The sequence below is a fragment of the Macrobrachium nipponense genome, chromosome 8 (genome assembly GCF_015104395.2).
Source record: "Macrobrachium nipponense isolate FS-2020 chromosome 8, ASM1510439v2, whole genome shotgun sequence".
Classification (NCBI taxonomy): Eukaryota; Metazoa; Arthropoda; class Malacostraca; order Decapoda; family Palaemonidae; genus Macrobrachium; species Macrobrachium nipponense.
The window spans coordinates 11,695,807-11,710,069 of record NC_087203.1 but is presented as its reverse complement, the minus strand read 5'-3'; the positions used below and the strand labels follow the sequence as shown (position 1 = coordinate 11,710,069).

Genomic DNA, 14,263 nt, shown 5'->3' with positions numbered 1-14,263 from the left:
GGCTATTACTTTAATATTCCATCTTTCTGCCATCCTCCTTACTTTTTCATTTTGAAATTCTCCACCCTTGTCCGACAATATTTTAGAAGGTGCTCCAAATATAGCAAACCAGCCATCAAAATGTCTCTTTATTATAGTTTCTGGTTTCTTATCTTTTATCCAATAAGCCTGACAATACCTTGTTGCCATATCCACACAAGAACTTTCTCTCTTCTATCTCCCACATCCATTACAACAACTTCATTAAATGCTTTTCTCCAAGTATACCCTACTACTGGTTTAGCTGCATTTATTTTGTATCTTTTACATATCTCATAACTTCCAATCAGGTCCATTAGTTACTTTTTTATTTCCTTCTTTTCTTTCTCTATAACCCATCACTCCACTGTGCTTCCTCTGTTAGCTTCCATATTTTATCTCCACTTCCGTGACCAAACTGTAAATGTAATTTATTCATTGTGCTTTTAATTTTCCTCTTTCCCTTCCAACCTTCCAGTAATAATTTTTCTGCCTTCCTCCTCATTATAGGTACTCTTAAATGACCCTGTTTGTCTTCTCTTAACTTTACCTTCATTCCCCCTAATACTTCTAATATGACACAGTTTTCTCTCATTTTTATGGTTATATCCATTTTGCTCATGGTTAGCTTACCTAGTAGCTATGGTATATGGACCCTGCAGAATTTCTGTCTTCAAATACACTTCTTGTTTTTAATATCATTGGTAGTATTTCCATTATTCCATTTGACTTATGTTCCACCAAAATTAAACACTTTATTAGACTCTGTCCTAGTGTCCTTCATTCTCATCAACTCTTCCTGACTCAAATCCATGACAATGCATGCTAGTTACAATTCCCTGCAAACTGTCGATTTACACTGTCTAAAATTGCATCAACCACTCCCCACAACATTCCTATATTATATTAACTTTTACATAAACTTCTGGCCCAATTTCTGCTTAATTTCTTCATTTTGTTTCAGTTTTCTTCCTATTATGAAAATTCTGAGGACAATCCCTAGCCAAATGCCATTCTGAGCATATTGCATATAATGTTACAGGCGGCCCACGGTTAACGGCGCAATCGCTCAGCGGCGAATCGGTTTTACGGCTGTCGTAAAAAATATTCATTAAAAAAATAAGGCATTTTAAGGTATTTTTACGGCAGAATTTTCAGTTAACAGCGCCGCTAGCGCCGTTGTCTAACGAGTTCATACATTTGTAGAAATGCCGTTCAGACCATAAAGGTTATGCAAATTATATTAACAAATTTTATGGAGTTATTACATAGGTATTAGGGTAAAATATATGCCTCTGACGCTGTTCTATGACGAAAATATCGAGTTACATAAGTGCAAATTTAGCTATGAATGTGTCGATTTATAAATGTATTACGTATAGGGGATTTTTTTATTTCTGCATTTCATGTTATCAAATGCGATGTTTTTTCATGTTATTTCTTGTGAGCCACCGCCTGCCGCTCTTCCGAAAATATAGTTAAAAAAAGTGCAAATTAGCGATCGGTGTGTCGATTTTATAAATGTTCATGCTTTTATGTTTAAAATGTGTATGAAAATGTATTACGTATAGGGTATTTTTATTTCTGTGCAGAAAAATGATACAAAGGCAGCTTTTGAAACTGCCCTTCACGTTATCAAATACGATGTTTTTTCATGTTCGTTCTTGTAAGCTGCCGTCTGCCGCTCTTCCGAAAATATTAAGTTAAAAGAGTGCAAATTTAGCGATCGATGTGTTGATTTTTTAAATGTTTATGCTTTTATTTTTAAAAGGTGATGAAAATGTATTACATCAAATTTGATAATGTGAAGAGCAGTTTCAAAAGCTGCTTTTGTATCATATTTCTGTGCAGAAATAAAAATACCCTATACGTAATACATTTTCATACACATTTTAAACATAAAAGCAAGAATATTTATAAAATCGACACATCGACCGCTAAAAATTTGCACTTTTTTTAACTCTATATTTTCGGAAGAGCGGCAGGCAGCACCTTACAAGAACGAACATGAAAAAACATAGAATTTGATAACGTGAAGGGCAGTTTCAAAACCTGCCTTTGTATCATATTTCTGCACAGAAATAAAAATCCCCTATAATTAATAGATTTTCATACAAATTTTAAACATAAAAGCATGAACATTTATATATCGACACATCCACAGCTAAATTTGCACTTAAGTAACTCAATATTTTTGTCGTAGAACAGTGTCAGAGGCATATACTTTACCCTAATACCTACGTAATAACTCCATAAAATTTGTTAATATAATTTGCATAACCTTTATGGTCCGAACGGCATTTCTACGTTAGACAACGGCGCTGTTAACCAAAAATTGTGCCGTAAAAATACCTGAAAATGCCTTATTTTTTTAACTAATATTTTTGACGACAGCCGTAAAACCAATTCGCCACTAAGTGATTGCGCTGTTAACCGCGGGCCGCCTGTACAGTGCTACTGTACAGTAAATTCTATAGTACTATACTGCATAAATATAATTTTACTTATTGCACCATTGAGGGATTACAGCACTGTTTGACTGGTCTAGGGCACTGTTAACTGATCTAGTATTCCAAAAGATGTGCGGCGGCCATAGGCTTTAAAATCGCTTAGCGTCGGCGGCCAGGAATGGAACACCTGCCGCTAACCAAGGGCCGCCAATATACTCCAGCTTAAACCTTCGAACAACACCACAACAAGACTTATAATCCAAAAACTTCTATCTGACAGAGAACTCTCTCCTACCAACAAAACAACCCACGCACATGTCTCCTTATGCCAGTGTTATTGTTTACATTCACCAGATGCCGACGCCATCTTGTCTTCTATGACGTCACAACACAACTTAAATACACATTAATAGACACCTAAAATCAACCATATGCTGCCCATACATAAGATATCTACCATATATCGACAATGCAGAAAATAACAATAAAGATGAAATAACTCTTGACTAAACTGATACATAATATATAATCAGAAGTATCTCCCATTTTCATGAATTTAGTGGGATTAGGTCTGGTGACTTGCTTAGCCCAGCCTAAGTAGTTGAGTTCTTAGCCTAGCCTAGCTAGTTCGAAACTATCTTTATCAAACCTGCTCTTCAATAACCTGCAGCATGTTCTTCTGGTTCATGACTCGTACAAGAGGATGATTTTCCCATTCTTCAAGAGTTTGGGATTGGGTTAGTTAGGTTGGGTACAATTCATAACTTAGCCTTTTATATATCCAAGTATAACAAGACCTGTTCTGTGCCTCAATATCCTAGTTCTTCTTGTCACTATGGGAAATATTATGCTGCTCAGGAACGTCACCAAGATGGTTCCTTAGTCAAAAAAAGGGTTGGGGAGGGGGGGGTTGGCATCCTATCATCATAGGAGATCTCTGTTGAGTAGCATACTGATCTTGTGTAATCATAGGAAATATCCTCATAGGATGTCTCCTCTGTTGGCGATGCGCATTCTATTGGCAGTTAGAGGACACCTCCTCTGTCTAGAACGTGAATCACTTTGACAGTGCACAAGTTGACAGTAAGGTACTTAGCATGTATCTGCATAGAGCACCTTATAATATGGCATCCCCTAGGGTTATCCTATCATCTCCTCTGTCTACTTTGGGAAAATCCATGTTAGACTTCTTCTCTACACAGCTCAACAGAAAGCTAGAGGTCTACTGTTCAATGGTCCCAGATCCATTTGCTGGGGAGGAGGACGCCCTTCCGCATACTTTGGACAACCTGGAAGTTTACACCTTCCCTCTGTATGTACTGGGTTTCAAGAATCTCAGGATAACACTGGTAGCTCCTTTGTGGCCCCGAGCAGAGTGGTTCCTGGATCTTCTATATCTTATCTCAGCAGTGCAGAGAGAAATTCCACCTTGGCACAACCTTTTCTGCCAACCTAATGTGGAGAGGTACCATAAATCTGTAGGGTCCTTATCTCTTCACGGCTGGAGACTGTCCAGTATCTCTTAAAAGCAAGAGAGCTTTCTTACAGAGCACCGACTCAGATATCCAGCTACTTCAGGTCTTCATCAGCTGTGTACAAGGGCAAGTGGGACATCTACTGTGACTGGTGTTGTCGACAGGGTTTCTCTCTGCTTGGAACCTCTGTTCAGCAGATAGTGAACTTTCTGATCTTTATCAGAACAGAGAAACCTCCTTCTGTTTCTGCTGTCAAATGCTACAGGGCTGCCTTAGGATAAGTTCTTCATCTGAATGACATGGACATCACTTCATCATGGGAATTCTCTGTTGTTCAAGAGCTTTGAGCAGTCTTGTTCACCTAGGGAACTCAAACCTCCTATGTGGGACCTTAGTCTGCTGCTGATTGTATTATTTAATTAATTAATAATTCAAAATAAAAAAACAAATATCCAAATCCCCAACTGCATGACTTAAACACACAAATACTGAACTATAAATTTTAGTATATATTACGGCTCCAGTCACTGCACACATATTACTAAAAAAAATAAAACAATTACCCTTTCAAGATAAAATACTTGACATCCTGCAAGGAATAATGCTTGAACTGGATGATACATACAAAAATATTTAGGCAAAGGTTTACCTAACCATTACCTCTACAAAGAAAAATAAGGATAATACATCACTTAGTAATACAGTTGAACCTCTTAAAATCGGCACTCTATGGTCTGGGAACTTCCATGATTCGGCTCGATTTTGAATCAGCCGCCATTAGTTCATTGTGCCACCACCAGGGTAGTGCCACATATTGTTTACAACTTCAAGACAGCATAATTATAAATATATATTTTAAATATTCCACTTGAGAAGGCTCTACCCAGTCAAAACTTTTAACCAAAACGATGAGACATTTGGCAATACATGAATTTCTTACTCTGTGTTTGAAAGACATAGGTGATACAGTTTTGATAATTTCTTTTCTGTAACTGTGTATTTACCTATCTGATAAGCCACCCATGAGATCAGATGATACTAGAGGTAAAAAGTGCAAGCATAAATCTTTATTTACACTAGAAAATGTTTATTTCATTAGCAAATAGTTTAGTGTTCATTTTTCTCAATAGATGGCAGTATGCTTTGTTTACATTTTGACAGCGACATTCAAATGCACTGTGATCGCCGAATTCATCCATCATTTTTTTCATCTCACTACCCTCTACAATCAAAATAAATGATGAAAAAACCAATAGCAATAATTATGAAGATATGAAATTTAGGATATGAAAGTCACCGATAATAATGTGCAGATTCTGAGAAGTTTCGTACTGTAGTTGAATTACGATTTGGCTAACTCGGATATATAGGCTAAATGTGTTAAATAAAGTACACTTTAATGAATATTATACAGTATAGTTATAAATTGATGAAGTTAAAAATGTTATTGTCATGATACAATAAAGTTTTATGCATACTTACCTGGCAGATATATACTTAGCTATAGACTCCGTCGTCCCCGATAGAAATTCGAATTTCGTGGCACACACTACAGGTAGGTCAGGTGATCTACCGCCCACGCCGCTGGTGGCGGGAATAGGAATCATTCCCGTTTTCTAAGACAGATTTTCTCTTCCACCTGTCTCCTGAGGGGAGGTCGGGTGGCCATACACCGTATATATCTGCCAGGTAAGTATGCATAAAACTTTATTGTATCATGACAATAACATTTTTATGCATTCAACTTACCTGTCAGAATATATACTTAGCTGATTGGCACCTTTGGCGGAGGGTAAGAGACAGCTAATCTACTGAAATAGACAGGAAACAACATATGTTGTAGGTAATAAAATTAAAAACCTTGATTCCTACCTGTGTTAGCGAAAGACTTCATGGCTACTGCCTAGGAGCCCGTATCGCTTTCAAGAGCCTCAGCGAGGTAGTGACCTCATGCTAAGAGTTCTTGATGGTCTGTTACAGGGGGTCCTTACCCACTTACGCTTCAGGAAACCTTATGGATCCTTTGTCAATGGGGTTGTCCTAATACCATCTTTACATGACAAAACACCTTGCCTATTGGCATGATCATAGAGCACGACACTAATCCCGATCACCTGATCCTCATTGGGGTTAGTACTACGATTGAAAGGAGTCATCCCCGAACATCCTTTCTAGCAACCCACAACTCAACAACAATATTAAAACTAATTATTAAAAATATTAAAAACAAATTTAAGGATCAGCGTCTGCTCCATTTCCCAGCATAGTATCCGCTGATACATAAGGTCCAAGAGCGAAACATTTATCGTATGTTATTCTAACATCCTTTAAATAGTGGGATGCAAATACTGAATTGCACCTCCAATAAGTTGCTGCTAAAATGTTTCTCATGGACATATTCTTCGTAAAAGAAAGGGAAGTTGCCACAGCCCGGACTTCGTGAGCTTTTCACTCTCAGCAGCTTTAAAGAGTTCTCTTGGCAATTCCTATGAGCTTCGGTAATTACATTTCTGACAAAGAACGCCAGTGCGTTCTTTGACATAGGTCTCTTGGGGTTTCTTACGAACACCAAAGACCTTGTCGACATCCCTGAAGCTGTGTCTTCTTTTCTAAATAAAATTTTAAGGTCCTGACTGGCAAAGGGACCGATCCAACTCTCTTCCTACTAGAGAAGAGAGTCCCTTGACTTCGAAACTTCTAGGCCAAGGTTTAGAAGGGTTCTCATTCTTTGCTAGGAAAAGATCCTGGAAAGAAATGACAGCCGAGTCTTTTCTAAATCCCACCCGAGAGTCCAAAGCATGCAATTCACTGATCCTCTTAGCAGTTGCTAGAGCCAACAGGAATATGCATTTGCTAGTAAGATCTCTGAATGAGATTTTATCTATAGGTTCGAACCTGTCCGACATCAAGAACTTTAGGACAACGTCCAGGTTCCAACTCGGGGGAATCGACGATCTCAATTTCTTAGTCTCGAAAGACCTGATGAGATCATGAAGATTCTTATTATTCTCGAGATTCAGCCCTCTGTTTCTAAAAACAGCTGAGAGCATGCTCCTATATCCCTTGATAGTTGATACGGCCAATTTGGATTCTTCTCTTAAGAAGAGGAGAAAATCCGCGATTTCGGTTACAGAGGTATTGGAAGAGGACAGCTTCTTCGACCTACACCATCTACGGAAAAACTTCCCACTTCGATTGGTAGACCCGCAGGGTAGAGGCTCTGCGGGCTCTAGCAATTGAAGTTGCCACTTTCTTTGAAAAGCCTCTCGCTCTGACCAGTCTTTCGATAGTCGAAAGGCAGTCAGGGAGAGACTTTGGATGTTTTTGTGGAACCTCTCGAAGTGGGGTTGTCTGAGCAGATCTGTCCTGTCTGTGTCTGATAGAGATCTGGGGAAGTCCACCGTCCATTCCAGTACCTCTGTGAACCAGATTCGGGAAGTCCAAAAGGGAGCAATTAGAGTCATTCTCATTCCTTCCGATGCCACAATTTCCTTACTACTTCCCCCAGCAATTTGAATGGGGGAAGGCGTATGCATCTATGCCTGACCAATCCATGAGGAAGGCATCGATCGCTGTGGCTCTGGGATCTTCTTCTAGCGAGCAGAAGTTGTCTATTTTCCTGGAGAGGAACGTGGCAAACAGGTCGATCTGGGGTCTCCCCCAGAGTGACCATATTTGTCTGCAGACTCCTGAGTGGAGCATCCACTCTGTCGGGAGAACCTGGTTCTTTCTGCTCAACCTGTCTGCCCTTAGGTTTTTTACTCCTTGGACAAACCTTGTACGCAGAATAATGCCCCGTTCCTCTGTCCAGGTTAATAGAGCTCTCGCTATTTCGTTCAGAGAGAAAGAGTGAGGTGCCCCCTTGATTCCGGATGTAAGCCAGAGCTGTGTGTTGTCGAATTGACTTGAACTACCACCCCTCTGACTTCCGCTTCGAAGTATTCCAGGGCTAGATGAATTGCCAGGAGTTCCTTCGCATTGATGTGCAGAGTAGTTTGTTGTCTGGTCCAAATACCTGCTACTTCCTTTGGACCCAGTGTTGCTCCCCAACCTGTTTCCGAGGCATCGGAAAACAACACTCGGTGAGGGTTCCGAATCAAGAGGGACACCCCTTCGTTCCTTGTTAATGGGGTTAACCACCACTTTAGGTCGGATTTTATCCCCTGTTGGATGGGAAAAACGTCTGACAAGTCTCCTGTCTTTTGACTCCACATCCTCTTTAGATAAAATTGCAGAGGTCTGAGATTTAATCTTCCCAGGGAAATGAACTGCTCTAACGAGGAAAGGGTGCCCAGCCAGACTGAGCCTTTCCCTCAGCCGAGGTCCGTTCTTTCTCTAAGAAGTTCGAGATCTTTTCTAAGCCTCGAGTAATTCTGTCTTGAGATGGAAACGCCCGAAAACCCCGAGAATCCATCTGTATCCCCAGATAGACTATGTTCTGTCTGGGGATCAATTTGTGATTTCTCGAGATTCACGAGCAGTCCCCGAGATTTTGTCAAGTTCAAAGTCTTCTCCAAGTCCTTCAAGCACTGAATTTCCGATTTTGCTCTTATTAGCCAATCGTCCAGATAAAGGGATATATTTATCCCCTCTAGATGTAGCCATCTCGCAACATTCATCATTAGCCTCGTGAACACTTGAGGGGCCGTTGAAAGGCCGAAGCATAGGGCTCTGAATTGGTATACTTTCCCCTGCATCATGAATCGGAGATATTTTCTTCGATGATGGATGCAGGGGGACATGAAAAGTATGCCACTCTTGTAGATCTAAGGAGACCATCCAATCTCCTGGACGAAGAGCTGCAAGAACCGATTTTGATGTTTCCATAGAGAACTTTGTGTTCTCCACAAATCGGTTCAATGCGCTCACATCCAGGACCGGTCTCCACCCCCCCGAGGATTTCGGAACCAGAAAAAGATGGTTGTAGAATCCTCGGAATGCGGATCCCGAACCACTTCGATGGCCTCCTTTTGCAACATCTGTTCTACCAGTTGCAATAATGCTTCTTTCTTGGCAGGGTCCCTGTATTGGGCTGACAGTTCCCTCGGGTTCGTAGTCAAGGGAGGTCTGTCTCGAAAGGGGATCATATATCCCTTTGTTACCACGGAAAGGGACCAAATTTCTGCCTGTCTCCGAGCCCATTCTTCGGAAAATTTCCGAAGTCTGGCTCCTACCGGTGCTTGAAGGACTGTTGTCTCATTTCGCTCTCTTGATAGGTCTGAAGGAAGACCTACCTCTCTTCTGCACTCCTCTCTTCTTAAAAGAGGGTCTGGCCGAGGTACTCCCTCGAAAGGGCTGTTGGTGAGCCCGAGTCTCTCTCTTAGTAGGACCCGAAGTCCTCGATTTCTTTGCAGATTGGGCCAAGAGATCTTGTGTGGCCTTTTCTGTCAAAGAATGAGAAATATCTTTTACCAGATTTGAAGGAAACAATTGGTCCGACAGAGGAGCATACAGAAGAGATGACCTCTGAGTAGGAGTAACTGCTTTCGTCAGAAAAGAGCTAAATAAGACTCTCTTCTTCAGAATACCAGTTCCAAACAGAGAGGCCACCTCTCCTGATCCATCCTGAACCGCCTTGTCCATACAGGAAAGAACACTATGAAGGACTTCTGGACTAAGAGATTCCTTCTCTTGTGTCTTTTTTGCCAACACCCCAAGGGACCAGTCTAAGAAGTTAAAAACTTCTAAGACATTAAACAATCCCTTGAGGAGATGGTCCATCTCAGAAGTCCCCCATGTGATCTTTGCTGATGACAAGGCTTGTCTCCTAGACGAATCTACCAGATTCGAAAAATCTGCTTCGGCAGTGGACGGTAGAGCAAGACCCCGTGGTTTGCCCGTCTCGTACCAAATTCCCTTCTTTCCTGATAGTCTAGAAGGAGGGCAGGTAAAGACTGTCTTCCCCGCCTTCTCCTTGGATTCCAACCAATTTCCTACGAATCGGAGAGCCTTGTTCATGGAAATGGTTGGCTTCATTTTAATAAAAGATGATTGTTTCGGGACCTTCGTGCTTGTAAATAAGGACCTTGGAGAAGGAGGAGCAGTCGGGCTTAAAGAGTCCCCAAACTCTTGAAGTAAGAGGGCTGCCAGCGTCTTGTAATCCTGACAAACCCTGGAAGCCGAGTGATCTTCAGTCCGAAATCTCTTCCAAATCCAATTCCGAAGAGGATTGTTTATTTCCATCAGGAGACTGGCCTCTTGCAACATCCACCCCACTTTCGCAAGAACGACGACCGCCTGTGCGATAACTTGCGTCCCTACGAGAGATAGGTTGATCCTGCAAAACGACCTTATCCTTCTCCTGGCAAGAGCGATGGCCGCTTGTGCGACACCTTTCTCTCCTGTCAGACGAAGGATGTCCTCTCCTATCGCTTTCCCTTCTCCGGAACCACCTATGTCCTGACAAGGAATACGGCCGCTTGTGCGACAACTAGAGTCCTTGTCAGGTAAAGGTTTATCCTTCCGAAAGCTAAACAAATCCTCTTGGCTTAATTGTCTTTTGGAAGAAGTCCGTCTCTTATTTGTCACTTGTGGCTCATTGCGCCGGGTTGGCGCTCGTGATTCCTTGCGCCAAGCTGGCGCTTCTGGCGCATTTCGGCAGGGTGGCGCTTCTGGCGCATTTCGGCAGGGTGGCGCTTCTGGCGCATCTGGCGCATCTGGCGCCTCTGGCGCATTTCGCCATGCTGGCGCTTCTGGCGCATATGGCGCATCTGGCGCTTCTGGCTCTTCTGACTCGTATGGAGTCTCAAACGCATCTGGCGCATTGCGCCAGGTTGGCGTTTTTGGCGCATTCTTCATACTCCTCTGAGTATAAGCCGAAACTTCCGTTTCTTCTTTCCTTCCCTTCGTCTTCTTTATAGGAAGGAAAGAGTCCTTTCTCCTGGGAGTTTCCTTAGTAAAAACTCCTACTAAGGCCGAAAGTTGCTCCTGCACATTTAGGATAATTTTCGCAGCAGCATTCTCTTTTTCCTTCCCTGATTCAGGTGAGGGATGTCTAGAAGCGGAAGGAAACTCCGATTTCCGTTTAGGAACCAATCTCCTTTTCTTCTTTCTCACAAGGTGATAGATCGGGAGAAAAAGCTCAGGGCTTAATCTAAAGTTGGGAGCCCTTCCAACTTCTCTTTAGGGGCGTGACAGTTCCAATCGAACTCCATCCCCTTACATTCGGTGAAGAATCTGAAGAAGAAAAACACTTCTTTAGGATGCTTTTTCGATAGCGATCCTTGGCAGTTCGGGTCGTCACAGAATCTGCCGAGGGGACGCCTGATCGGTGGGGATTCTCCGTAACCTCCGTAAGGCTTTCGACATTCCTTCTCCTCTGGGCCTGTGAGCTTGGAAGAGGTCTAGGCCTGGGAGCGAGACAGAGCCGATCAGACGCACCCTCCACTGCACTAGGGACACTTAATTCACTATCACTGTGCTTACCTTTCAACGTCACCATTTGACGTTCCATCCTTTGTAGCGCAGCTTTAAGATCTGCAATTTCCGTTGCCGGATTTGCAGTCTTAGTACTAGAGGAAGAAGATAGAGGTTTAGGGTTAGGTGTTAATTTAATAGGCTCGTTAGAGCGAGACCTACTTACGCTTCTGGAGGAAGCCTTCCTAGCCCTATCCATATCTAATTTCCTTAAATATGAATTTAAATTCTTCCATTCTTCCTCATTCATATTTACACATTCATCACGGATGTTAGAAATTGAACATTCATTCCTTCTACACCCCTTACAACTGTGTGAGGGTCTACCGAAGCTTTCGGTAGCCTCACCATGCATCCTAACCGTAAAGCTAGAATCCGACATCATGAGAAATATCCAAAACCAAGTCCAAAAAACAGTCCACGAAAGAGTATGCCAAACCAAAGATCCAATACGTCACCAAAATAACCGGCTTAGAAGATCAATAGCGATGAAAAAACACGAAAATCAAATCAGGAGTAACAACAACAATGTTGCTGTCACGGCCGATAGAGAAAATCTGTCTTAGAAAACGGGAATGATTCCTATTCCTGCCACCAGCGGCGGGGCGGTAGATCACCTGACCTACCTGTAGTGTGTGCCGCGAAATTCGAATTTCTATCGGGACGACGGAGTCTATAGCTAAGTATATACTTGACAGGTAAGTTGAATGCATAAAATATATGAATAATAAAATTATAAAAAAGCAGTGTCAGAATTAGCCAAGTAGTAGGCTCAGTGTCAGAATTAGCCAAGTAGTAGGCTAAGTCAGACATTAATCTATTTGCAAGTGGAATTATCTTGCAAGACTATTTTTACCTAGGGGCTTCATTTTTTAGGGATGTATTCTGTTCTGGGATTTTCTTTGGTACGGCAGTGGCCAGGTCCCAAGGTTTCCTGATTTAAGAGGTTGGACTGTATAATTTTTGGAAACAAAAGAAAACATCAAACTGATTATTCTGTTAAAGTAAATTATGAAAAATATAAAAGCAAATAATGAAAAGTATTTCTAACAAGATTACCTGCTCTTTCATTCCATCACCACGGTCACTACTAACACTATCTTGTCTCTCACTGACGCTGGCGCTTCGCTGCCTGACAGCAAGTTTTTGGTGGAGCTCTTCAATTTCTCTTTTTAACTATAAAAGTAAAAAAGTGGTTATTAATGTGAAAACTATTACTTACCTATCATTACTAAATATTACAAAAATGAAATTTGCTTACTTTCAAAACAAAAAGTGCAAAAATTGACAATCTCTTAAAAGTTTTTATTTATAATGCTAAATTTAAAAAAATTCACTTCATATCCTCTAATTTCAAAATAATCCTAAATAGTGGCTCATAATATAAAGTACTACGTATACATCTGCATAAAATAAAAATTTATAACACATTTCAAGACTGCCAGAAAACAAATCTGACAAGGTAAAATGAAAAAAAGTTAAAAGTCTTACAGGAACGAAACCAATGCCTTATGATTTAGATTTTGAAGAGCAGGTTTTTCATGACTTTTGAAGAAAACCTCCATAAGTGAAGTTTATACTTGAACAACTGACCAAATTTAACCTGCTTCACTCTAGAATGAACTCAACCCAGCCTTCAATTGAAGTGGAGGAATGAGGGAGCTTAATGTATGTAAAGCAACCATCTGCATTCTAGATATAATCGGTTTCTTTGTTAAATCTTAGATACAGGTTCACAATCCCTTTTACAAAATCCTTGAGGCCAGCTGTGTTTCAGTTTTTGGATTTTTTCGGATTTCGGAACAGAAAAATGTTTTAGATGAGGCAAAAGCAATGTCTGAAATGGGTTAATTTACACTTTTACTTCATTAATTGCGTTTACAGGTACATTACCTTGCATTGTTTACACCCAGTTATGATAATTTATGAATAAAATGTATCTCCAAATTAATTTCATTTAGAAACTAATAGTAGATGATGATGTTGGTAAACCACAACTAACTGATTATTTAACAACGCTGTGGTAGTATAAACATTGGGATTAAATATAAGATTTTTTTTTTTTTAGGTTAGGCAATTTTGAAAATTATACTTTTATAATAAAATGAAGTTTTATAAATATACTTACCAAGTAATTACTTAGCTAACGATTAGCCTTGCACAGCATCCCAAATTTCTAAAATTTTGTGCGCAAGTGACTGTTGCATTGCGGGGGTGACAGGTCCTGCCCACAGCAATGGGAACTTGCAAGCAACAGAAGCCAAAAGCGTCATTCTTATTTATTGCTACGAAGTCCATGAAAATCAGAGGGGAGGAGGGCAGGCTCATTTATTGCTGCTAAGTCCATGAAAATCAGAGGGGAGGAGGGCAGGCTCTGATTTAGTAATTACTTATCAAGTATATTTATAAAACTTCATTTTATAAAAATATCTATTATAAAAGTAACTTACCAAGTAATTACTTAGCTGAATCCCACAATGCTGGGGGTGGGATGAATGGACTAAATTAACTCAATGCATTAAAGGAATGTTATTAATGAACTACAGGAATGGCTAACAAGTCCTGTAGTGGCACGGCATTGAGCCGGGAGTCGCCTCTACATTGGTGGAGGTCTTGCAATGGGGGGGATATGGCTGACTGCTGACAAGACAAGCTAAAATATTCATCCCCTTGACCTGGGCACAGTACCATAACAAGACTAGAGTAAACTTGTTACCATTACACTAACCAACCAACCAACAAACTAGGGGAGGGGGGGGGGGGTCCTCTAGGTACCAGGTTACCCCCGCCTCCCCATAACTTGACATCTTTGACACAAGGAAAAGAGATAGAAGAGAGATCATGTCTCTCCTATGCTTTCTCACCCAATGCCATGCCAGCCACACACTACAAGCCAAGGGTACT

The 14,263-nt window shown here is 41.0% G+C and overlaps 1 protein-coding gene across 4 annotated transcripts in view; it reads right to left on the bottom strand.

Annotated features, from left to right (window-relative positions):
- The window catches only part of LOC135222612 (E3 ubiquitin-protein ligase Bre1-like), a 244,141-nt gene that overhangs the window by 56,245 nt on the left and 173,633 nt on the right, over positions 1-14,263 (bottom strand). For all 4 annotated transcript variants that reach the window (XR_010316299.1, XM_064260707.1, XM_064260709.1 and 1 more), the window contains one exon: positions 12,419-12,535. Coding sequence is in view for 3 of the 4 variants with exons in the window: in XM_064260707.1 (XP_064116777.1) it covers positions 12,419-12,535 (117 nt within the window). In the remaining variant the exon portion in view is untranslated. The remainder of the gene's footprint in view (positions 1-12,418; positions 12,536-14,263) is intronic.